Source organism: Anticarsia gemmatalis, chromosome 4, assembly GCF_050436995.1.
Source record: "Anticarsia gemmatalis isolate Benzon Research Colony breed Stoneville strain chromosome 4, ilAntGemm2 primary, whole genome shotgun sequence".
In the NCBI taxonomy this organism is placed as follows: Eukaryota; Metazoa; Arthropoda; class Insecta; order Lepidoptera; family Erebidae; genus Anticarsia; species Anticarsia gemmatalis.
In genome coordinates, this window is record NC_134748.1 from 445,313 (window position 1) to 470,141 (window position 24,829).

The 24,829-nt window shown below is 36.9% G+C and overlaps 2 protein-coding genes and 2 non-coding genes across 8 annotated transcripts; 2 read left to right on the forward strand and 2 right to left on the reverse strand.

Moving 5' to 3' along the window:
• Nucleotides 1-424: 424 nt before the first annotated feature.
• Nucleotides 425-506, reverse strand: TRNAS-UGA (transfer RNA serine (anticodon UGA)). Its single transcript has one exon. It is a non-coding gene; the product is annotated as a tRNA-Ser (tRNA).
• A 4,397-nt stretch (nt 507-4,903) lies between these two features.
• Nucleotides 4,904-4,985, forward strand: TRNAS-UGA (transfer RNA serine (anticodon UGA)). The gene has a single exon. It is a non-coding gene; the product is annotated as a tRNA-Ser (tRNA).
• A 668-nt stretch (nt 4,986-5,653) lies between these two features.
• Nucleotides 5,654-18,893, forward strand: LOC142987883 (E3 ubiquitin-protein ligase RNF34). Of its 3 annotated transcripts, none has more exons than XM_076136826.1 (8): nt 5,654-5,685; nt 5,803-6,078; nt 10,666-10,869; nt 11,536-11,649; nt 11,921-12,088; nt 12,455-12,688; nt 13,047-13,235; nt 13,652-18,893. In XM_076136826.1, exons 1-8 carry the CDS (start codon nt 5,679-5,681, stop codon nt 13,825-13,827), a joined length of 1,368 nt encoding a protein of 455 aa, XP_075992941.1. In that variant the 5' UTR covers nt 5,654-5,678; the 3' UTR covers nt 13,828-18,893. The 3 variants fall into 3 exon arrangements, with proteins under 3 accessions (XP_075992941.1, XP_075992942.1, XP_075992943.1); XM_076136827.1 differs by having other exon boundaries at nt 10,666-10,857; XM_076136828.1 differs by lacking the exons at nt 5,654-5,685; nt 5,803-6,078 and adding an exon at nt 9,968-10,078.
• Nucleotides 18,885-24,685, reverse strand: LOC142987885 (ester hydrolase C11orf54 homolog). Of its 3 annotated transcripts, none has more exons than XM_076136830.1 (8): nt 24,546-24,685; nt 24,116-24,195; nt 23,707-23,805; nt 21,338-21,513; nt 20,794-20,973; nt 20,443-20,539; nt 19,938-20,104; nt 18,885-19,442 (listed from the first exon to the last, which is right to left on the reverse strand). In XM_076136830.1, exons 2-8 carry the CDS (start codon nt 24,192-24,194, stop codon nt 19,269-19,271), a joined length of 972 nt encoding a protein of 323 aa, XP_075992945.1. In that variant the 5' UTR covers nt 24,195; nt 24,546-24,685; the 3' UTR covers nt 18,885-19,268. The 3 variants fall into 3 exon arrangements, with proteins under 3 accessions (XP_075992945.1, XP_075992944.1, XP_075992948.1); XM_076136829.1 differs by having other exon boundaries at nt 24,453-24,578; XM_076136833.1 differs by lacking the exon at nt 24,546-24,685 and adding an exon at nt 24,318-24,448.
• Nucleotides 24,686-24,829: the final 144 nt, after the last annotated feature.

Consider the following 24,829-nt stretch of genomic DNA (forward strand, 5'->3'; position numbering starts at 1 on the left):
CTTAACGTAGCAGGAAAATGCCTTTTTTAAATCAAATATTTTCCTGCTTGTGGTTATCTTTATAAGATATTTTGTCGTTTCCGTTTCCGAGTTATTTTAGGATTGTAATTTTTTTAAATAACTAATTCTATTCAGAGTTAGCATTTCCAGTTAGGTTCTTTTCTCCCAAAATGCCTTATAAATATATCTTAAAATTGTTTTTTATCACAAAAATGAGTAATCGTCGATCAAAGGATGGTTTAAATCTAGTAATGTATCGTAAAGATCGCCCTAAAGAATTAAATGTATTATGATCATCACTGTTAAAACTAAAATATATATCCGTAAAAATATAATGGACATAATTATACTATTTATAATGCAAAACAAACTTAATTATACAAAAACATAAAATAACTACATTAAAAACAAGACCAAAAAGAGTCGCTGAGGACAGGATTCGAACCTGCGCGGGTAGAACCCATTGGATTTCAAGTCCAACTCCTTAACCACTCGGACACCTCAGCTGTGATATAGACGGCGAAATAGCGTATTATTATTTACGTGTGTATTTTGTATGTGCATATGATGTGACGTCATAGATAAAATTTGGTAGATTCTAAACGCATGCGCATGATGAATGAGACAATAACTGATATGAATGATTACAAATAAAAAAGTTATTTAAATTACAAATCTTGTTCAAACAAGAATAAGTGAGAGAGTGCATCATTCATTCATTTCGTTGTAAAGGGTGAATGTTTTGTTGTGAGTTCAGTGACCTCTAGACATTGTTGATTGAAAGAAACTTTGCGGGCAGTAATAAATTAAGTCCGGCTGCTGAGCATGGTGTGTTTGTTTCCTGGAGGTACGTAACTTAGCTTCGGCCTTGGGTTCCGTACAGGATTATAGAGATTTTCCGAACATATTTTATCAATATAAATTTGGTAAAGTGGTTTATATTCTCATTTAGAGTATTAAGAAATAATGTAGCTATATCTTGTAAATCGACTTACGGTAGTTAATCTATTGAATAGCGTTTAAACTCATATGAAAAAAAACTCTATTGAGTAGATAAACTACCCTTAAATGTACTCAGAAACCGGGGGTAAAGTACTTACAAGACAAAGATCTCGCGGTAAATATTCGAGAAATTTCTAGACTTTATCTAACAGTTACAAGGTCCTGGAGCTAAGAGAAATAGGTACTGTTTTCTATATGGCTCTGAAGTATTGATCAGAAATCTGAAGGTCAGATTAATGTTAACAAAAATTCAAGGTTTTCAAAATTACTACTAATTGAATGAATAAATACAGTTATCTAGTTAATGTTGCGTCACATCAAGGAAAAGTCAAGTGCATCTTATCTCATATTATTATTATAATCTTATCTGAAATTATAAAAATTGGATAAATGTGTTTACTTTTAGCATTAACCTTGAAATTAAATATAGAAAGTATGGTTTAGACTGAGTAGATACCTATCTACCGCTACCTTATTAGTCATACGAAATAAAAAAGTATAATAATATACCTAGGTAAGTAGAAATTAAATATATTTTTTGAACACGATACCATCAAGTGAATGTTTGATATATCCTAATGGACCAAAGAAAAGCTCAAACAAAAATTAATTGACAAAGTCTTATGATCATTAATGCTTTCCTAGACCGGAAATCGAATCGTTTGGGGGCATGTGCCTCTATATGCCTATTTACTCGTATGTGTTTATGTGCCTAACAATCCAATTAATATACCTTAGTAGGTATAGTTAATCATAGTAGGAAGATTACTCGTCACTCTGACAGCCCGCCTGCGGGAACTGCGGGCCTTTCTTCTTAATAAAATATAAAGCCACTAAATAAGACTTTCTGAAAAGAAAAATTACGTTCAATAAACCCCCAGCTCCACGCTCCGTATTGATTTTGTATCAATTTGCGAAAGAGTGCTAATTTATCGAAGTGATCGTGTTACCAGTCCGTCAATTTTGTTACATTGATTTTCTTTGTGTAGGCTTTTTGAAACTGAATATTTGTATCGTGGAATTGCGTAGGAACAAGTTATAAAGAGGCGAAGTAAAAGAGCTTTAACTATTATCCGCAGTAGTTTTAAATACGCTTAACTTGTGCTTATCATGGTGCTTACCTACTGCTACGGGAAAGGCAGACATGATTTTTGAGAATGATGTTGGTTCTGTCTTAGAACTTCAATAATACCTATTTTCGTTTCAATCGCGTTTAAGAACCGTTGCATTTGAACATCATGTGTAGGTACCTACAAATAGCGAGAGTTTAAAATCGTTAGTATCTTTTGATGTTTTTAATAAAGCAAAGACTTAAAATAACTGTTAGATATAAACTCTAAACTTATTTTGTACTACACGTTTTAACATTTGTTCCGTATTTTACACGCATTGTATTTGTTCAAGTCAAACCAGAGCCAGACAAGACACAGCTGAACATAAATTATCACACAGGGAAGCTGTCTAACAATATAATTACAAAATAAACAAACGTATTTCATACATCATTATTGTCTCAGTATATGATATTATTTTGTTAATGACGTCATGTAACTTAATACGTAATTTTCGCGTAAACGTGTTAATTTAATGGCCGCCTCAAATAACAACAGCTGATCAAATTGTACCTACGTCAGGTGAGAGGTTGCCTTTGGGCGGAATATTATTAAATGATTTAATTTATTCATAAAGTACTTTTGTATTTTCAAAACATGTAAGTATAACTGTGGCATGGATGAAGGTAATAACCACATGAATATTAGATTCACAGTACAAGAAAGTTTAGTTTTGATAAATTATTCTAAACGTAGTTAAAAAGAAGTTAAAATTAGTAAAACGCACAAGAGCACATATAGCACGTACTTATGTACTCATGACACATTGATATAATAATTTAAGATCGAACACAAATTGGCAATTTTCCAATCAGTGAACAATCACGAGATTGATATGACTAAATATGGCAGTCTGCCTTGAGACGAGTAATATAATTTCTGTTGCCTGACATTAAAAGTAAAACACAAAATATATGTTTACGAAATAGACCAAAAATTACCTACAATTCTATGTTTGCCTAAGATGAGATAATTTGCCAAGAAAAGCCCCGAATTGTTCAAAGCTTTGTCTTCGTCATTGTGACGCACTTACAGCGGGAAGTCCCAAATTACTTAGTTCATAAACATTTTTCGTATATCAAGCAATAGTACAATTCTAGTGGAAAACCTAAACAGTAATAAAAAGCGAATTTCCAATGCAAAAGCTATCGAAAGCCTTTACAATAAAACAGCAAAGAAAATTCAACCAGAAAACCCGCGTTACCCATGTTCCATTCGGCAAACTTCGTGGTGCGTTCGTGCAAGTTCGACAGCTGCACGTTTCGGGCTCACATCTCTCATGGCAGAGTGCTGGCGAGGTTGGGATTGTACGAAGCTGAGTGTAGTGCTGGAAAGCGCACTCCGAGATGCATTTGTTTGATGCGACACACAAAGCAGTGCTTCACTAACTGTTACTATCAGAACTCGATTAGAACTCACTTTTTCAGTTGCTTAATTTGATAACTTCTTGTTCGACCTTGTAACCTTTCCTGTATCCTGTAAAAGAATCCTCGTCTAGGCAACAGAATTTATAAAATTTCTTCAACTTTAAAAATCATGATCTTTTTGCGCCACGAAGGACTTTTCTAGCATACAAAATAAGTATAACGGACACAAAAATAACATCGTGAACCAAACCTGGAATCACATATCTGTTCCCTACGCGGATGAATCATTACCTATGCTGCCTATAATATTTTAAATCCCCATATCAGTAGCGCGATTATCTTCGATTGGAATCATCGAGTACCGAAAGTTTCACATTTAAAATCAAAATAGTTTCTTCGACGTCCACTAGAGGCCCTAATCAAATTTCATACACAATTTTCAACACCTAGCCGGTTGTCGATACTCGATAGTAGTAAATTCGGGCTAGAGTAGCGACATCACACCAAACACCTTAAACCATTCTTGCAAAAACTCTGTGAGGTAAATCATGCTATGAATGATGTCACAAAATTGAACAGTAAAGTCACCCATGACTGCACGTAGTAGGGGTGGCAGGTACCACGAGCCCGGCTCACGGCTCGGTGCACTCATGTTTGTTTCACATTTCACACGCTTTACCTCTCAATGTCGAACTGTAACGCATTACCAACTCGCCCTCCACTCTCTGCATGCATTTCTCATTTACCGGAGTACACGTCCATTTACTTTTCATTTAATTTAATGCGGAATAGCAAATTTGGTTTGCATTTGCTCCTTTGACTAGTGTCTGCAGTACAACAATATTTTATAAGAATATTTGAACTCACTAGTGTCGTAGTTTCCCTTTGATGGGCATGCTTTCTACCAATGTTGGGTACGTTATGGCTACTTTTACCTTTTTCATTTTGCGCAGTTTATTTCATTAGGCATCAATGACTAAACATCATCCTCGAGGCCTAGAAGGAAATCATTCTGCTGGTGCTCTTGTCGCAAGTTAACTAAAGGCTAACAAAAAGCATAACAAAAGTTACTTTTTGTTATTCCTTCATTCATCTCTTTTAGCCAGCGCTGTGTCGTCATCTAGGTATTTACTTATTTAGGCACTTAATTTCTGGCATATTTTCATATTTTCTTGTGTCTACCAATACCATCATCAAAATATAATAATCATAATAATATTTATTATATCCTACATAATCTTAGGACTTTCTTATATCCGTTTGGATTTTCGTTCCTATCTCCTAAACATATAAAGCATTAGGTACATACATAACGAATTTACTTAGATAGTGAGTAAATAAATATTGTTGTTTCACTTGAACAAATAAAGTTTTCAATCTCTGCCTCACACACAATAACTGTTTATAGATCTATGACACACAGCTGAGGTGTCCGAGTGGTTAAGGAGTTGGACTTGAAATCCAATGGGTTATACCCGCGCAGGTTCGAATCCTGTCCTCAGCGATTCTTTTTAAGCCTTTTGCGTGAACAGTTAATGGTTTTGAATACATTTTTTATTGTGTACACGTGTTACATAATATTTTTAGCATGAAGTGTTTTTTAAAACATATATTTTATTAACCATATTATTATTAAAATTTGCATTTTATCAATCTATTTCTATTTCTTATCACGGTTAATCGATTTTTGCCCCGTAAGAGCTAACTCTCGCACTTACTTTTAAACATTAATACAAGCCCATAGTTTTTTAATGTCTAGCAAAACACATCTAAGAATAATAAGATTCCCAAAGATAATTTTAAACTTAACAGTTTGTATGTATACACTCGCCATAATCCAAACAGCTAATTAACAAAAAAAATGGTATTTACACCAATTTACACGGTGATACTAAAAGACTGATATTTAATCAGATATTTTAGTGTTCGTAAAGTTGTCGAGCATGTTGGACACTGTAGAGCCAAGCTCTATTTTTGTCACGTTCCGTTACATGCAGCAGTAAACAGATCTTATATTGTTAATGTTTTCGCAGTAACTATTACAACTGTTTAAAATTTATTTAATTAGCTAATAGGTATATTTTTTGCTAGTAATATTGTTTGCAATAATCTGTAATTATAATTAAAATATTTTTTTAAGCTGAAAATAAGTACATGTTTTGAAGTGGTATGCGTAGGTTGAAGTATTGTTTTCGTGATGGCAGGTGTGTCATTCATATGTTTTGATTTTTTTAGATAAATACGTTACACAAAAATATTAAATGTACTTCATGTTGTTGTAATTTCCATAATCACAGCCGTGTAATGTGTGTGTAACGCAGCCGGATGGTGCGGGAGGATAGGAGGACGGGAGGGCAGTAAGATGCCTTGCGAGAGCTGCGCCGTGCAGTTTAGCGTGTTTAAGAGAAAACGCGCGTGTTGTGAGTGCGAGCGGTACTACTGCAGCGGGTGCCTGCGGCGCGGCGGAGGTACGATGTGCGCGCCGTGCCGCGTGCTGTCCACGCGCCCGCTGTCGCGAGCCACCATCGCACACCTGAAGGTCCGCGACCTGCAGTGCTTCCTGCAGCGACAGAACGTCTCCACCAGGGGCTGTGTTGGTATGTACCACGTCTACAGAACCTTCCCTACATGCTAAGTACTCGTCACAGCTCCTAATAGGATTTGATCTCCTTAAATCTGACCATGTTTTGATGTGTGACATGATTGACGCAGTGACGTCGTCAAACATCAAGAAATCGCACTAGTCCATAATGCAGTGACAGCACTTATTGTTTAGTTCAATAACAAGCAGCTGAGGCTTGCTTTAGCATTTCTAAGTATTCAATACCCATAATACTGTCATGAGAACATTATGATTTAGCAAAACTATGACAATACTGAGGAAGGAAAACTATGAATTGCACTATGTTACTACCTATCACCTTGATTTACTGCTGCATTCCTATATAAATGAATATGTTCTAAGAATAACATGATTCAGCATGATGTTACAGTTGAAAATCCATGTTTCATCCTTATCATTGATACTAGCTACTTCAGGTGGATTAGCATCTATTGCATGTTCATGAAAATTGTCACAGACACTTCTCTCAATCTATACATGAATAGGGGAACAACGACCTGGCTAACAGTAAATAAGAATGAAGTTACATGATGTCTTAACAGAATTTACATACTTATGTAATTTTTACTATTTTGCAAAACCTTTGGCCTCACTTAACATAAACTATACTGATATCAGATTTAAAATCCTAAGAGACTTTCAATTTAGGTTTTTACATGCAAGACTGGGCTATTCCTACTTAAGTGAACAATCCATTCAATCTTAGCATATTATAATAAATATTGCATTTTTAAACTAACTAGGTACTGCATCACCTTGTATTAGTTCGACACACAATGGAAACTCGAACTATACTTAAGCATAAATTATAAAAGAAGCACCTAAAACATTGTCTTTATAACTTTATCATAATGTGCATAATTTTACATTTATATAAAATATTTATAATTTACATGTTTTCCGTGATCACCCTGAGGTCAACATGGTAGCTTTACAACACTCACATGAGATAGCAGTATTTTGTGGCTTCATGATAGTACTATCTGGCTTAAACAACAGTAGACTGTGAGAACAATATTATCAATTACTTTGTATGCACAATGTTCAGTCTTTGGTACAGTCATATTGGTACTAAAATGATAAGTTGGGGAGTTTTTGTAGTAATCATGCTTATGTAGAAGAAAATAATCTTATTAATTGTGCAACAATCAGAAGAGAAGCTAATGGTCTTTGCTATCCCATGAAAGTGGAGTCCGTAATCACAGTTGTTATACATGCAACTGCTGGAGACAAGTAGTTGAATTATTTATTATTTGTTGGATTTTTCTTATTGGGTGCAGTTATAGGACACATAAGATGTTGAGCATTCATTCTGTTCTTCCTTTTCTGTAAAGTATATTGTAAAAAAATTCAGTAGTTTGTGAGCATAAATCTAGTTGATATTTGTCGGAATAATAGTCTTTAATAAGACAGAATGTGTAGGTTTTTTATTCAGCCCAATCCAACTCTCCTAAATAAAGGTGACAAGTGTAAAAACACAGTAGTAAGTTACTGGACCTGCTTTGTATGTGGTTATTCTGCTTTCAGTTAAATCTATACTAATATTATAAAGCTGAAGAGTTTGTTTGTTTGATTGTTTGTTTGTTTGTTTGAACGCGCTAATCTCAGGAACTACTGGTCCGATTTGAAAAATTCTTTCAGTGCTAGATAGCCCATTTATCGAGGAAGGTTATAGGCTGTATATCATGACGTTACGACCAAAAGCAGCAGAGTACCAGTAAAAAATGTTACAAAAACGGGGAAAATTTTGACCCATTCACTCTTATCTGACGCAAGCGAAGTTGCGCGGGTCAGCTAGTACATACATAAAACCAATTCTCATAGGGGTAGGCAGGTATCAAAAAACCCACTTGGTACAATCCTCACAAACTTCTCTTTCCTTAATCTCATCACAAACATCTTGTCATACAGGACCACCAGAAATAATGATCTGTGTATATCTTTCTAGGGTGTTCCCTTGTAGTAAATATTACATTATTATATTATACTGCATCTACAGAGCTGTTAGTAGTGTATCCAACTGCTGATAATAAGGTCTCAGGTTTGCTTTTCTGGTCAGGCAAAGTGCTATTGATACTTTCTAATTTATATAAAAATATTTCTGAATAGCTGTTTCATGTGTGCCATAAATGACAATAGTTCAACCCCTATTATATGGAACTTACATTGTTGAAGGGAAATATTAGTGTATTTAATTCACTTCTTCAAATTAATTATTAAATAATTCTTAATTCACTTCAAATATTAGTGTATTTAACTCCTTCTAAATGCACAGGTGTAGGCACACCTGTGCATTTAGAAGGAGTTATGTATGTATGAATTTAATTGGGTACAATAACATGTTATAAGTGCTTAACATTCATGCTCATTACTTCAATGATTTCTGATCAGCATTGTTCTTGAATATGCTCTTATGGCTGAAAACAGCATAAGAAGAAAGTACTAAATTACTTATGGTATTAGTAGTCAATTTGATATTAAGTTTAATATTTGTACTTATTTAGTTCGTTTTTGTCAAATATGTAAACTTAGCGCAGTTGCGAACCGCGATTTCTCGAATGCTAGCTAGACGTGAGAACTGTTAGTAGTGACTAGTGAGTGTCGAAACATTGCACTACCTGTCATTCTCACTGGGGCTTGAAATAACACCGACAAATATACGAAATATTGGTAGAGGTCATTTCACATTTAGTAGATTTCACCCGTATTTTGGTAGAATTGTGACTTATGGCGAGTGGTCACTCTGTAATTAATTTGCTACGTCACAGCACTGCACTTGTTTTGATAAATATTTCATAAATAATTCGAATGTAATACACTGTATCGGTTAAATTTGTTTTCATCATGTTTTATGTGACGTAAATGGTAAGTGTTTGTAACAAATAATAGTAGTTTTAGGTAGATGTTTACTTAATAACATTTGTTTTACAAAGTTTTCGTAAATATCGTAACAGGTTGTTGTGATTTTGATTTATTTTGATAAAAATAATCATGTAGTAATTTTGATACGGATTTTCCAGAAACGCTACTTTTAGATTCTTGGGAGTTGAGAATATTCTATTTTGATTCTTATATTTTTAGAGTTCCGTACCCAAAGGGTAAAAACGGAACCCTATTACTGATTTTAAATTGCCGCGCTATACTCCTGTGCGTCCTAAAAGCACTACCGAAACGGAATAGGTATAACGTGGCCTGTATGTGTGATAAAGACAACTTCATATATAATTCGTAATTCGTAATAATGTCCTTAGATTTTTGATATTAATTTTGTTCTACATATTGTTTTGATTACTCTAAAATTTGTTAAAGGTGTCATATTCCTGTGTAGTAATAAATAAATTTAAAATAAATTTAACCCATTACTGTCCCACTGCTGGGCAAGGGTCTCCTCCCGTAATGAGGGAGGGCCCTTTTTTAAGCCTTGAGTCCACCACGCTGGCCAAGTGCGGGTTGGGGACTTTGCATGCCCTCAATAAATGTTTTAAACAAATTTTAGACATGCAAGGTTTCCTCACGATGTTTTCCTTCACCGTTGGAGCATGTGATAATTATTTCTAATACACACATAACTTCGAAAAGTCATTGGTGTGTTGCCTCGGGTTCGAACCTGCGATCACTTGAGTGGGAGGTGTCAACTTATACCACTCGGCTATCACTGCTTAGTAGTAGTAGTAATAATTTATTTAAATAAATATTAACATTAAAGTATAGTACATACGGCATTATTGTTATTGCGAGCTGTATGCAACCTTGTTGTGAAGGTCAGTTCCAGGAATTTTGATACCTAGATATTTATAGTGCGTCGGGCACTGCACTATTGATTTCCGGTACACAGCGCGCGCACTAGTTGCCCTCACTCGTTCCCTAGGTCCCAAGTGCGTAGGCTGGAGTACCGTGCAATAGTGTCATGAACAAACCTGACGGGATTTCGGACATGAAAAGAATGAAGAAGTGTGATAATAATCTACCTGAAGGTAGGGTTTCTCTTAATAAATCATAAGTTGTCATAACTCGGCGAAACAGTGGTTAAGTATTTTCATCGCCAGTCAAATATACGTTGTTTGTATATGTTTACTCGATTGCGTCTCAGTCAAAGGGAGGGTAACTTATAATTGTTTGTATGCTATCATTAAAGTGCGTGTGGTGTTATTGTCGGGCGATAAATATTCTAGTTTGGTTGACAGTTTAAAAACATTGCGGAAATGACGAACGTATACATAGCTACGTATGTGTAGGAACGCGTGTACGTATTCGTATCTGCAATAAAATAACGTTTCTAACGAAAAAAACGGCGTATCATAACGACCTCTTCTATTAAACCTTATTACTGTTATAGTAATAATAAGTGTAAGCAAAAAAATTTTGGGATTGCGCTCTTAGAAACCTACGATCGGCGTTTTCTAATTAGTGTATTTACGCTCATGTGTTACGGCTACTTGCCGTTAATTGCGTCTATCTATATGGAAAAGTTTAAGACGTTCTACCTTCACCTGATAAACTCTAGGGGCAGATAAAGTATTCAAAATGCAGTGTTATTAACTCAATTGTTGTATAATTTCAGAAAAAGAGGAGCTAGTGAGTCTGTGCGTGTCCCACGTGAACAGTTCGTCGTACCGGCGGCGGGGGCAGCGCGCCGGCGCCAGCCCCTTCAGCTCGCTCAAGGGCTTCACCAACAACATCAACGACTTGTTCAACTCCGCCTTCAACCCCGCGCCCAACAACCCCCAGCCACCCCCCGCCAGAGGATTCACTAGTATGCTCTGTGGTATCTGTTCTTTGTATTTCAGATGAATAAGGTCTAAATTGTAAACAATATTAGTGTTAATAAGTGTCGTAAAATTAGTTATAAATCGATGTGATTATTTGCGTAAGATACTTTCCCGATTAAATATGTGCTGTTTGTTATAATTTTAACATTCTAAGGAAACAAAATTATTATGATTTTATGAGTTCTAATTGGTTACAATTTGCTTTTATTCAACTGAAATAATGTCACCTAGTGCTTGTTCCATTATTTGTTTTTTTATTTCGTAATTGACAAATTGTCACCCACCCCTTGTTATGGCTGTGTGAATGTTGAAAGTGTATGTTTCTTTGTCGAATCATACAAGATCATAAAATATGCATATCGATCAAACAAAGCGACCCTAAGCCTGTGTTTTGCATTTTTGTTTATGTCCGCGCGTACATCGCATACGAGCGGTACGAGCACGTACACGCTCGTATACGCTCATAAGCGTGCGTATACACACATTTAATATTATTTAATACTCTATTGTCGTTAATTTAGTACACCTTTGTAGTGGATTCTCCCAGATAATCCATTGTCCCCACGTAATAACTTCACCAGTAATGCCATATAATGACTAACCTTACCATTATTATCTGAACTAGTTGAACAGTGCACTTCAAATACGCTCGTCATTTACAGGTGGTTGTTTCAACGCGGCACACGCTCACGCGCCGTCGCCGCCCGTTCAGCATGATGTGCTGCCCACCACTACCCCACCACGACCCAACCCTGAGAGATTCACCACCAGACCAGGTAAACAACGTTACTTATTATTTATTTGTCTACTTTTCGCGAGGTAAAAATGTATTTATGTATAAAAGTTATACGAAAAATATCTTGACATCCTTTTATAGTCTCTCCTAAGGGTTGTAAGCGCATGCGTGCCTTCATGCGTTTATTTTAGCAATATAAACCGAAGAATACGAGTGCTTCAAGCACAAACACGCTCAATTAAGAGACGTATTTTTCTATGGTCTTATTGCCTTACAATTATTTAAAGTCCATTTTCGAACTGTGTTCCCAGGCGGTGAAGCCGACATCCGCGTGCCAGTCCCGGACTCGAGCGGCTCGGTGTCGCGCAGCACGTCGGGCGACACGCCGCGCGTCGACACGGCCGACTGCTTCGAGATCGAGGACCTCGACGACGCCGGCTGGGAGTTCGTCAACAGACCCGCCGACCCCCTGCCCGATGGTAACACTCTTATTACACTAGTGCTTTTACTTGTTAAGCTTATATAATAATGTTATAAATGTGATGCTTTTGCTTGTAATGTGAATTAATGTTCTATTGGGATGTCCTGAGTATAAATTGTTTAATGTTATCACTGCACAACGGTTTTGAGTCTAGAGCTATTGTATATCCTGGTATGTACTAGAATTGCTACTTCCTAGGTAGTGATTTTCAAGAGCTGTAGTAGTCACAGGTTAATTATGAGAAAAGAAACAATATGTATGCACCATATAATATGCATAAGAACATATTTTTTAATTTATGATTAGAAGTTAGTTAGCTAACATACGTAGACCCTAGACCTAACGTGTCATCGTCGGTGCGTAGACTCGGCGGAGATCCTAATGACGGTGACGCTGGAGGGCGGGCGGCGCACGCTCAACGTGTCGGTGCCGGGCGCGCTGGTGCGCGGCGTGCGCGCGCACTCGTCCGACCTGCAGCTGGACGCGCTGGACCCGCGCGCCGACCGGGACTCCGCCAGCCTGCGGGACGAGCCGCAGGACCACGCGCCCAGCCCGCCCACCACGCCGCCGCCGCCACACACACCTCCCACTATGAGAAGTGAGAACAACTTCTTACCGTTTTCGTTTTTACAAATTTCACAAATGTTGTAAGAGTACTTGAACGATCGAGCATAATCAGAATCTTCATCGTAATTTTAGCACTATCATTTTAATCATGTATTGGTAAAGTATCTATAGAATGCACCTTATTTGCCCGTCTAAAACGAGTGTAAATTATGTTCGTCTTGTAAAAATTAATTATAAAACAATGAATATAAAATTTAACTAGACTGAATTTTTACTCATCAAACGTATAATTAAACATATTTGCTAAAATCTTTGCCAATATATATGTGTGCTTAAGCTTACTGCTAACATACACTTTACAATATAAATCTAACGTAATTCGTGTGCAGGTACGATGTCCCCGGCGCACATAAGCGTGGAGCGGTTCAAGCAGGAGTCGGAGCTGGACGAGCTGAGCGTGAAGCAGCTGAAGGAGCTGCTGACGCGCAGCCGCGTGGAGTACCGCGGCTGTCTGGAGCGCGCCGACCTGCTGGAGCGAGCCAAGACGCTCTGGAGGAACCACCAGATCTATAAAGATGGTCAGTACCTACTTCTAACTGACTAACGTTACACGTCTGATATTAAATTGATTTGGAATGACCATGTTTTATTGTTGAAACATTTTGTTAATGTAGTGGTTTTTATAGAATACATTGTGTACTTCAAAAAATCATAGGAATATTTAATTAGCATTTTCAAAAAATCACAATTTATTGAGTAGGTAGTGATGAAAATAGTAGTGTATGAATAAACATTTCAACTGTAAACAAGCAAGCATTAAATTTGTATCTCGTGTTATAGCGAATAAACATCTTTATCTTTAACCATACCAGAAATCGAACCTACGACCTTTGCGAGCAGTTGCACCATGCTGTCTGCTTCAACCGGTACGCTACGCACGAAATCAGCTATCTAGATCTTTTACATAGCTGATATTTTACTTTGATATTTACAGATATAGACAACCTGCCGATCGAGGAGTGCTGCAAGATCTGCATGGCGGCGCCGCTGGAGTGCGTGCTGCTGGAGTGCGGCCACATCGCGGCCTGCACGGGCTGCGCCAAGCAGCTGGCCGAGTGCCCCATCTGTCGCCAGTACGTGGTGCGCGCCGTGCGGTTCTTCCGCTCCTGAACACCCACGCGGCACGGAGACTAACTAACGAGGGTAAACCCTAACTATATTATAACCAATCATTTTAGCCCCGAGGCTTACAAAACTACATCTATTTTTTTGTTGTTAAATTTTGCGTGCGCTATCTCGTACGTATGTACGAAGCGTGTCCGTTTCGGACGTTCCGTATACCATCTATAACCCACCTTTTTCAATACAACGATATCTTAGCATAACATTTTGCGAACGCCTACAAAGTTCGTCCGTTCCTTTCTTAGCTTTTCCAGTCATTAATACTACATTTAATACTGAGTTCCCTGTCTACTTCATAAAGTTGAAATTCGCGTGAGCAAACCCCGCTACTAATTAAGAACTTTCCAGAATAATACAAGTAAGTGTTTGCTTCTATATGTCCAAGTTGTTAACGAATTAAGATATAATAATAATGTCATCTTTTATTCATGTTATATGGGCTTAGTGTCAGCGTAATTGTGCATTCGCATCGCTGTTACTTTTTGTAGAACGACATAGTAACACTAACCTGTTGCCGATATTTACATTTCATCAAATTATAAAAGTCATTACATCAAATATTTTTTGTCGTCAAAATACATAAAATCACGCCTTCCTCTCATAGCAGAGAAGCCAATCGATACTAGTCTATAAAAAGTAACTACGGTGTTTATGTATCATAAAATATTGTTGGACTATAAATGTCTAAATGTCAAATGCTTAGACAATATTTCAATAACCTACAATCAGTAAGAGATAGGTCTACTATAGTTTAGTTACCTTGATATTTTTGTACCCCGAAAATAAAAGCTCGAAAATCCCCCTGTAGCCAAAACATGGAAGATCTATCTTTTATTGATAACAAATTAAATTGAACTTTTTGTATATGTATGTAGAATCTAATTAAAATTGATGTTCCGTCATGACTTCCGAGAAGAATAAGTATTATAATATTTATTTAAACATATTACATGATATTGGGTAATTCGAAAGTAGGATTTCGTAGTCAACTGCAAACAGCAGCGACAGCGTATATTGTGACCACAGACAGCAACTTTGACGTCAACTGCAATAGTCGCCTGAAGTCCTTTAAATTGCAGTCCGACAGCGTGTGTATTCGTGCAGTTGTGGTCTGCAGTCGGCTTCTTCCTTTCATTCTACTTCATTGTTATTCAAAGCGCAAAGCTCATAAAAAGTCGGAAATAATCTATGTATTATTTATATTATTTAGTTTGCGTAACAGTTTGAGCTCTCCAGTACACTACGTAATTCATATAGTTAATTGATGTCTTCGCTATTTTTATACAATATGGTGGTAATAATTGATGTTATTCTGTTCAAGGCTGCTTTAAATACAAGACATCTATATTTGCTTCAGTTTTACAAGTATATAAGCTTTGAAAATATGTTGTTGTGCAGTAGTGTATATTGTTGCAAGGTGCTACGCGTTGTATTGTGCTAATATGTTCGCAGTGGCTGCTATAGACAATACCGCGACTATGATCGCGCCCGGCGTTTCTTTGTGCTGCAAGTGTCACGATTGATTCTGTCATTTATCAAATAGTCACTTAGATAATGGAAATTATTTCATTATTTTTAATGAAATTAACAAATCTAAAAGAAGTAAGCCTTTGCCCAGCAGTGGGACAGTAGAGGCAAACAAAAAATAAAGAAATATGCTGTGTGTTTATCTAAAATTACGAACTATTTACAAAATAGTTTCTTGAGATATCTTTACTTTTAAATTTACATGGCGTGTTTAATCAAATTGATTCTTACGAAAAAAATAGCAATGCGGCTAACTGTATTGTCCATGTCCTTTATTCATTTTTGCAAAGTAGTATGAGCAATCGTGACTAATTGTACCACAAATGAATGTCCGAAATATTTACGCCAAAAGTACAGAACTGAGTATGTAGATATTGTTTAAAAAATATCAGATTCCTTCTAGAAATCAAAGATTTCGTCTGAAGAAATGCCAGCTTTTTGTATTGCTTCCTCAATTAAATTCACTCACATTTAGTTAGAAATGCGTTGATAGTACGTTGAACTTAAGTGTGTGCAATAGGGGTGATTGGTTTGAGTTAGGGACTATTCGGTGACTATTCTAATGGTCGGGTATATAAAATTTTACTATAGAAGGATATATGAACAATTAAATACATAAGTCGTTAAAGATATATCATAAATCGGGTATATATTTTTTAGTTTCCTTTTATGTGTCCCACTGCTGGACAATGGCCTCCCTGCTTTCCTTCCAAACCTGTCTGTCCTGTGCCAAACTCTGCCACGATAGACCTGCAAGTACCGTTCAATCATCATGCGTCCTGCGTCGTGGAATCCTCGACAACGATGTCCATCGTGTGGTGTCTTAATCTGTCACCATGACTTTATAAAGTTTTAATTTCACGATGAAAATGGTCAGTCCAAGTTAAAAAATATTGTGAATGAAACTCTGCTTGTGTGTTTAATTGTTCAAAATGTACGATCATAATGATCAAAGAGTATATTTTATTCGCTGTATATGATATCTTAAAGTTGCAAGTTTCTACTTGTATGTATATATTATTATTTTTGTAATCTCCTTCAATTTAATATTTTAATGTTTCTGTTATTATTGTTCATGCTTTAAGTCACAAAATTGTTTTGTGTTCAGTTTGAATGCTCCTGGTTCTAGTTTGTATGTATCGATTGATTTAGCTCAACATTTTATTTTGTGTATGCGGTTACAGCCGATCGCACTGTATCATAGGAAATAATTAAGAACTAATAGCTTTTAGGCTTCCTTTTCTCATACGCGAACGCCGGTCGCGTACAGCGTTCGTTGCATAGAAACATCTGCCGCGCACGTCAGAGTCGCCGTGTAGTATCCACGTTATTCGTACGCTAGACGAACATCAGCGTAAAAGAAAATTAAGCCTAAGCTCATATTATTCCAACTAACGAAATTTCAATCACCTAGATATTAAACATTTAATTGTAATTTTACTACAAGTCTTGACAGTTTGATCTTTGACCTTTAGACTGTAACATACCAAAGCTTGTATCTACTTAAGTGTGGCCGTTAACTTGCCAGTGTTCATTATTTTACACTCATTCATAACAATCATAATTACGTGTCAAAAACTTCATTATTCATTCTGATTTAAGTTTACTCAGGCCTATAACTGCTAATGTCTCTGAAATCGTTAAATGATTACCGATTTTAGATACATTATTTCGATACTAAAAAATAATCATAATATTATAATCCAACGGGTCTTAAACGCGATTGAAAGTTAAAGGTTAGAATGCCTGATTTGTTCTCCCGACATTTCGATCCAATTACATCGACCGTGGTCATGGGCTGACTCACGTTTAAGACCAGACATTATAATATTATGTCGCGAGAGTTTAAAAACGTTAAAAAATAATCAATTAATTTAGCGGTCGGCTGTACTTAATAGTAATAATATCCATTGTTATAATTATTTATTAGTTTGCTAGCGAGGGCTGTGTCTTCAAGACTTATTTAGTTGCGTATACGTGCGTGCACGTGCACGTTGTTCGCCGGTCGACAGACCATGTGAAAATTATCGCTTTAGTTGTTTAATTGTTATATGAAAATAATACGGTCTGGATAAATAAACGATCAATTGCAAAGTTAAAAATTGTGTCCTATATTTTATTGTAAATCAAAATATTTTTCGGTTAATGATGACATATATTTACTTTGCAAAGTAACGTTTATTTATCCGTGCCCTAGTTAACTGTAGTTTAGAAAATGTATAAGTATCGTAATTTTAATGTGGTGTATAATTTCGGGACGGCAACATACTTTCTGTTATGAGCCATCTGTTGCTTGAGGCAGTAACTACTTTGTTGAGAAAACGGTTCAGTCAAATGTGGCAAGATCAATCACTAAAAAATGAAAGGGGATTATTGTATAGCGCAACGTTTTTAAACCTTTCTGCTCTGTATTGCGAACTGTTATTAAATCAATATGTTTGTATGAATTGTCTCTGCAAGATAATGATATGGTCCATAGGCTATAGAGGCAACTAAGAATGTATTTTTGGAATATCGCGGGATCGAGAATATAATCAAAATAAATGTACAATGTATTCAATCTTCCTACATTAGATATATCTTGTTTAATATCGATGTAATGTATGACGTCACTATTTTATATAACTACGTCATTATATATATTTTGTAAAAGTCCCTCAGTCCGGCTGTATGCTCCCGTTATATCTGTATGTAAATAATATGAAATGTTACATTATTTTTGTATGTAGAGCCCGCGGCGTATGTAAACGAAGTCGCAGGGCTTAGTAACTGTTATGTGCGACTGTAAGAACCCTGAATTTATTCATTTGACATTTATAAATTTGTAACGAAAATGTTGGTTAGTTAGAAAAATACAAAAAAATGTTGCAACTAAAAGTTTGTTGTCAAAATACTAATATCTAATTGACGGCAGCTATAAATCTTAATTTATGCATTCATTCATCTATATTTATGTAAGTTCAGCGTTTTTACAGTCAGTCAATGGTACAATGTGTGTCTTTGAACAAAATTATTATAAATTATTTATATTTATTTATTTAGGGGTGGACTAAAAACCTAGTAGGAAGGGAGACAGGGTATCGAACATATGTTAGGGCACGATAGTCCATTGAAATGTAAATCATTTTAGGCCTTAGCTTGCGTTTTTCAGAGAACGCAATTTTTTTAAGTGTTGAGGGGTGGGTTAATGCCCCGACCCTTTTTCGAAGATGGCGGCTGGGGGATAAGACAACCCTAAATGTTATTTTTCAATGGACTACAATAGGAACTTAAAATGTATTACTTTTTTCAGCTATGCGTCTGTACAATGGTCGTGCCCAGTTGCTTTGATCGGCGATAGTAAATCGGTCGAGTGTCGACCTAAAATTTATATTTTTAGCTAAATTGGTTTGTAAATACAGTGAATTGAGACACACGTTGTACCATAGAGTTATACTTATTGATGAAATATGTTCCGTGTAAATAAAACTCAATCATTTCAATACAAATTGTAACACATAGTTAAGTCGAATACACGGTAAAGCCTGTATTGGTATTTTATTTAACAAATAACAACCATATAACATTGATGGAGCTTCCATCCCCATAATGTCTCAACACACATTAAATATGTGTGTTGAGTAGTACAGAGCAGTACAGTATTGGTACAGCGGTTGATTTGATTGATCGAATTTAAAACTCGGACGATTTATAGATAGGTTTTGATCTCAACATTTTTGCGTTTTGGACTCTATTCCATGTTAATAAAGCTCATTATCAGTCGAACAAGAAAATTACTCGACAATTTTGTTATTTAAAATGCATTGACACGCCTATATTTGATCCAAGATGACAAAGTTTAAGTGGTCCATAGATCAATATTCCAAGTTAATAAAGTTTAATTGGTCCATAAAGTAATTTCCCTAGTCCCGTCCGACAGCGTGTGTGTTAGTTGGCGCATCCACTCGTACAATAGAGCCAGCGAGCGCGAAGTACCCCTCGTACTCGACGTCACCAGGCGTGGTGTCGTAGTGGTAGTGGCCGCCGTCACCGTGCGCGCTGAACCCGTGGAAGTGCTGCACGCGCAGGTCCAGACCCTAAGAAGATAATGTCACATGTAGTAGATACAAAAAGTGATGTGACAGTGGTAAACAAATCAAGTTTTCCCAAGGAAGAAATCTTATTGGATGCACTTTATATTATACGACATATTATAGGCAATTAATATTATCTCTTCACTGCTCCTTTTAAATTTATACGTATGGCATATACTTACCTAAAGCGGTAACAGAGGCTAGTTCATAAATTATTTAAGATTATGTCTGGGGCTTGCAGGACAGTGCTGTCATTACAATTGAGTGCTAATGAATTATAAATTAAAGCTAGTTTTGGTTCATTATTCCTCCCACACTACTGATTACAGTTCGCATGCCTGAGAGTTCTTTGAAGCAGTTCTTGAAGGTTTGCAAAGTCCCCAACCCGCAATTGGCAAGCGTAGTGAACGTAAGGCCTAAACCCTCCTTCATTACGGGAGGGGACCCTTGGCCAGCGTAGCGTAAATGAGTTAAATTTATTATTCAAAGTATACTAACAAAGTCTCCGGTGACGAGCGTGCCGACGTGTGTGATGGGCGCCTTCATCTCGAAGTAGTGCAGCCACGTGTCCACGTCGCTGTCGGTGCACAGCGGGGTCGCGGAGAAGTCCGGCATCACGTGGAACTTCACCTTACCCGCGCGGAGTAAGAACGTGCCGCCCAGACCTGAAATAGAAATTAACATCGTATTTTAGTTTACTTGTGTTGGTAGTTGCTGCTCGTAGGCTATTATTTTACTGACGTAGCTTTTAAATGATTCTTATCTTAACACAGCTAAAATTTAATGTTATTTGACCAATTCGATCGAAACGTCGGTCGATCGAAACAAATAAGGTATCATAACTTTCAATTTTCATTCGTGTTTAAAACCCGTTTCATTATAATATACCAGTCGCAAGAGTTAAAAATCGTTAATATTGACTCTGTAGACAAGTATCGAGTAGCTATCTTGCATGTGCAATGGTGGCTACATTTTTTCTCGGTGGATGAGAATGTGTACTTACCGACGATTTTGTCACCATAGTGGTTCTTGAGTGTCTCTCTGATAGCTGTGATGAAGTTGGACTCACCGATGCGCTTCTTGGCTACTACTTTGATCACCTGTAATAAGAATTACGACGACATTACTAAACTGTATGCCATTCAAGCTGGCTGTGTGCCATCGGCTGACAGTGCAACCTGCAGTCACCACAGAGGCCATTAAGTCTTTAGTTTTTTTAGTTTAGCAGTTTAGTTAGTAGCAAAAAAAAAACTATTGTAATTGTGGTATTCTACTTCCCTGACCCTATACTATCTTGAATAATCTTGATAGACTTACAGCAAATTTGCAAAAAATATGGTTAAGTATATTATACCTTGCCAGGTTTTCCTTCACTTAGTAGATAGTTCCCGAGTAGCGCGGTCCTGGTCTCATTGTTGGGCAGTCTGCGCTGTAGGTACAGCCCCTTGCCCTTGGGCGCGCCCACCGGCTCGATGGACACGATACGAGTGCCCTGATCTATCGTGCCGTTGTTGATGCTCAGGTTTATTATACCCTGAAATATATAATATTTACCGTGACCTTCTTGATATTAGGATAGAAACTTTGATTTTCGTAGAACGGTATATCATATGAAGATGAACACAAAAGATCTACAAATAGAACAGAAACAGAAGTTGCTCGAAATTCTTCATCTAGGATTTCGAGCAACTTCTCTCTGACCGAGCGAAGCGACGGGACTTTGCAGAATTTTGACCAGTCCCCAAAGTGAATCCTAATAAGTATTTCATAACCGATAGAATTTTCCGAGTATTTATCTCATTTCGGCCCCATTTTGTTACCATACTTTATTTCTCTGAGGGAATTTATTCATCGACTGCCAATGTTAGCAGTACCTATTTCCAGTCACATAAACTCACTTCACAATTAACACCAATGTGAGGCCAAGGTCCAGCGCCAGCGCCGGCCACGAACGCAGGGTCCTGCTTCAGATGTTTAGCGAGCAACGCCAAGTCATACAGCTTGTCGCGCTGTACCAGAGGGAGCAAGTATGGTGGACCGCCGAGCTCTAACAACTTTGCGTTGCCGGTCAGCCCTGGAAAATATATCAATGGATTTGTTTATTTTAAAGTTACGCTTTACTGGTATGTATACGTAAATGTGTACCATATAGATCCACGTCTCGCCGTAGACAGCTCGTAACAGAAGGCGAGTCACCTTACCAAACTATTACCGTAATAAAGCAGCGTCGAAACCAGAAGCTTGTTTAAATCACATGTAATTTGCCCAACTCGGAAATCGAACCTGAAGCCTGGTAATCGACTGTCGCATACACTGTCGTTTCAATCGTTTGGAGTCATAGTCGACTCGACATAGATATTCCATAACCCTTACCTACTTGTCATATTAAAGTGATTCACGATATTTTATTAAGTAGGTTTTCAGTTTTTGATATTATTGAATGAGTGCTCTCACGTGTCTTATTAGTATAATACAAAACACTTAGAGCACTTGAACGCGAAGTATTATCAATTATGTAGGTGGTATGTACACCATTTAACGAGTTCAAGTGTGATAAATATAATTGTAAAAATCTGGATTCCATTGACACTAAATGACTAAGCTATTAACTACATCAGCAATTCGCGAGGACTCTCATGATACGGCTGACTTAACATTCAGTGCGTCTTTTCTCTTTACACTAAACATAAGGCTCGAACTTGTCAGTTAACCTCAACAAAACCAAAATAGAAACGAAGAAAACAACAAAAATAAGGAAATTATATTCTGAACGGAAAAGAATTTTCTTCTATTTTTGATAACATGTACGACATGTATTATTAGAATACGGGAAATAACGTGCACACACATTTTACCTTGAAATGTCATACAGTCAGCCTGCGACCACGGCCAGTGTAAACTCCGCCGAAACCACTTCCCACGGTAAAATGTTCTTAAACTTAAGTTATTATGTTCGCGTTAATTCCCGTATTGTAATAAGTAGGTACCTATATAATAAACATGCAACGCGAAAATTTAAAAGTAAAAATACATCTGAATACAGACGATTTTAAAATGGATAGATGTAGGTAGCTGTACCTTCTAGTAATATCTTAGACGTTTATGTATTTTAACTATGATTGTTCAAACAATGCAGATTGGAGATAAAATCAGTGTGATTGCTTGTTTGTTCATCACGGCAGTAAAACTGAGTAAACAATGAGATACAATCAGATAAGTACAGTTAAATAATATTGTGTTATATACAGTAGTCTATCTCTTGTTTACTTTCAGATAACGTGATATGTTCCGACAATTAACTGGTCAACTAAGTATTATCATTATGTAATTTGTTTGCTGATAGTATTACAGGAAAATAGTTTACTGAAAAGGTTTTTATTGTTCGTAATCATTTCTTAGTGTGTACCTTTTACCCTGAGAATGGTTCTTGGGAATTAAAAGAGATTGTTATCTGCATATTGCAATGATATTAACTTCAAGCGAATACATCTATAAAAATATATATATACGAAACTATGATATTGAATGACCAAAAGTCCGTAGGTGAATGAGGCAAGTGAAGTTTGTAAGGATCGTACTAAGTGACGTTCTTTGGTCTCTGCCTACCTCTATGGTAAAAAGTCGTAATATTTTATCTCTGTATGTATGTATCAAGCTCATTATCATACACACGGACTACTTGCTACTTTATTGACTTCTGTTCAAAGTTATTACTAACTGATCAATACGTATTATCTAATCGCTCGACAGGTGATCGTTTAACTGCAGTACTTATTGCTCTACGTTCGGCTATTTTAAGTTCAAAACAATTCTTGCATCAGATGACATTTTTTATCGTTGAAATACACAAACAATATAAATCTTTCTTTTTTTTTCTTTTAAAAAAGACAACTCCCGCACTAAGAATTGCTCTTGTGTCGCGGGGACTTTTACAAACATACAAACAACGGACACAAAGCACAACCAGACCCGAAACAATTATTTGTGGATCGCACAAATAATTGCTCCGTGTGGGAATCGAACCCACGACCTCCCGACGCAGTGGTATTGGCGTGGTGACCTAAACCACTGCGCCACGGAGGCAGTCAATCACGATGTCATAGCACAATTTAGACGTAATTATACCTGTATAGAGTTATACATATATACATAATAATATATCCCTATTGCACATTGTGTAAGGAAATGAAGCTTATAAACCTTGTTATCACATAATATAGAGTTTGAGACCCTCTGATAAGTAGAATATTGTATGTAATTAACTTACCAGGAGACGTGAGGTAGTACGGGCTCTGGGTGAGGTCAGGAGTGTCCGCTACCGACACCTCCACCGTCGAGAATGTGCTCTTCAAACCTCTGGACAACACTGGAAAATATCGGAATACCCACATTAACAAAATAAATATTAAGGCTGTCATTAGAAGGTACAAGTTGCAGGCTCACCATCCATTTAGATTACGAGTGATCGGATTATTACAGTAAATCTATAGATGAATTTCAAGACGCTAATTGTCATTTATTTATTTTGTTGTTATTTTTTATGAGAACTGGTTTGGAGCTGAGTGAATTGCGTCCAAGCGTTGATACGGTAGGTAGATATAATATTTGTGTAGGTTGTGGGTATGTAGGTAGTATTTTCCTTAAACAATTATTATGTAATGTAGGTATGTTCTCACCATCAGCGACTTCTTGTAGCGGCGGCTGGTGAAGGGTCTTCTCCTTGATAGGAACCGCCGAATAATCTACGGACGCCATGCTGAAATATTTCCACAATAACATACAATAAAACGTCACTTGACGTACTAATTAGTACTTTAACTCGTACCAATCAGCTGTGACTAACAAATATGCTAATAACGTTTGCGTATATTAAGTTACCGAGTTCGTTCCCCGCGTTAATTATTCAGTCAGTAGTAGGTATTGTCGAGAACCAGATGGCTCATCGGCAAACGATCGAGTTTTGTCACAATACGTAGAGGTCGTTACGGTGTCGTCGCATTGGTTTTTACTTACCTCGGTACTCTCAAGGTCGCGGCGCGCGCTGCACACAGCCACGCCGCTAAAAACAACACTTTCACTAACATTATAACCTTAAACGAAACTTACGTTGTGATATAGTCCAACTATCTGAGTTTTCGGTAACTGTTGACCCAATATGACCTCTGATTGTGCCTTTGATTCGTGTGTTCAGTCCCGTGCGCCCGCGCAGGCCCGTCTCTCGCTAGTGTTACTCTGCTACCGTGATAGTTTCTCGTGCCGAGATTGCGCGGTTATCTGACATTGTGTAGTGCGCTTTATCGTTGTTTGAGAGCTTCCAGTAGTTTGTCGTTTAATTACAATATGAAGGTCACAGTTATTTATGATGCGATAAGTTGTTATGTAAACAATGA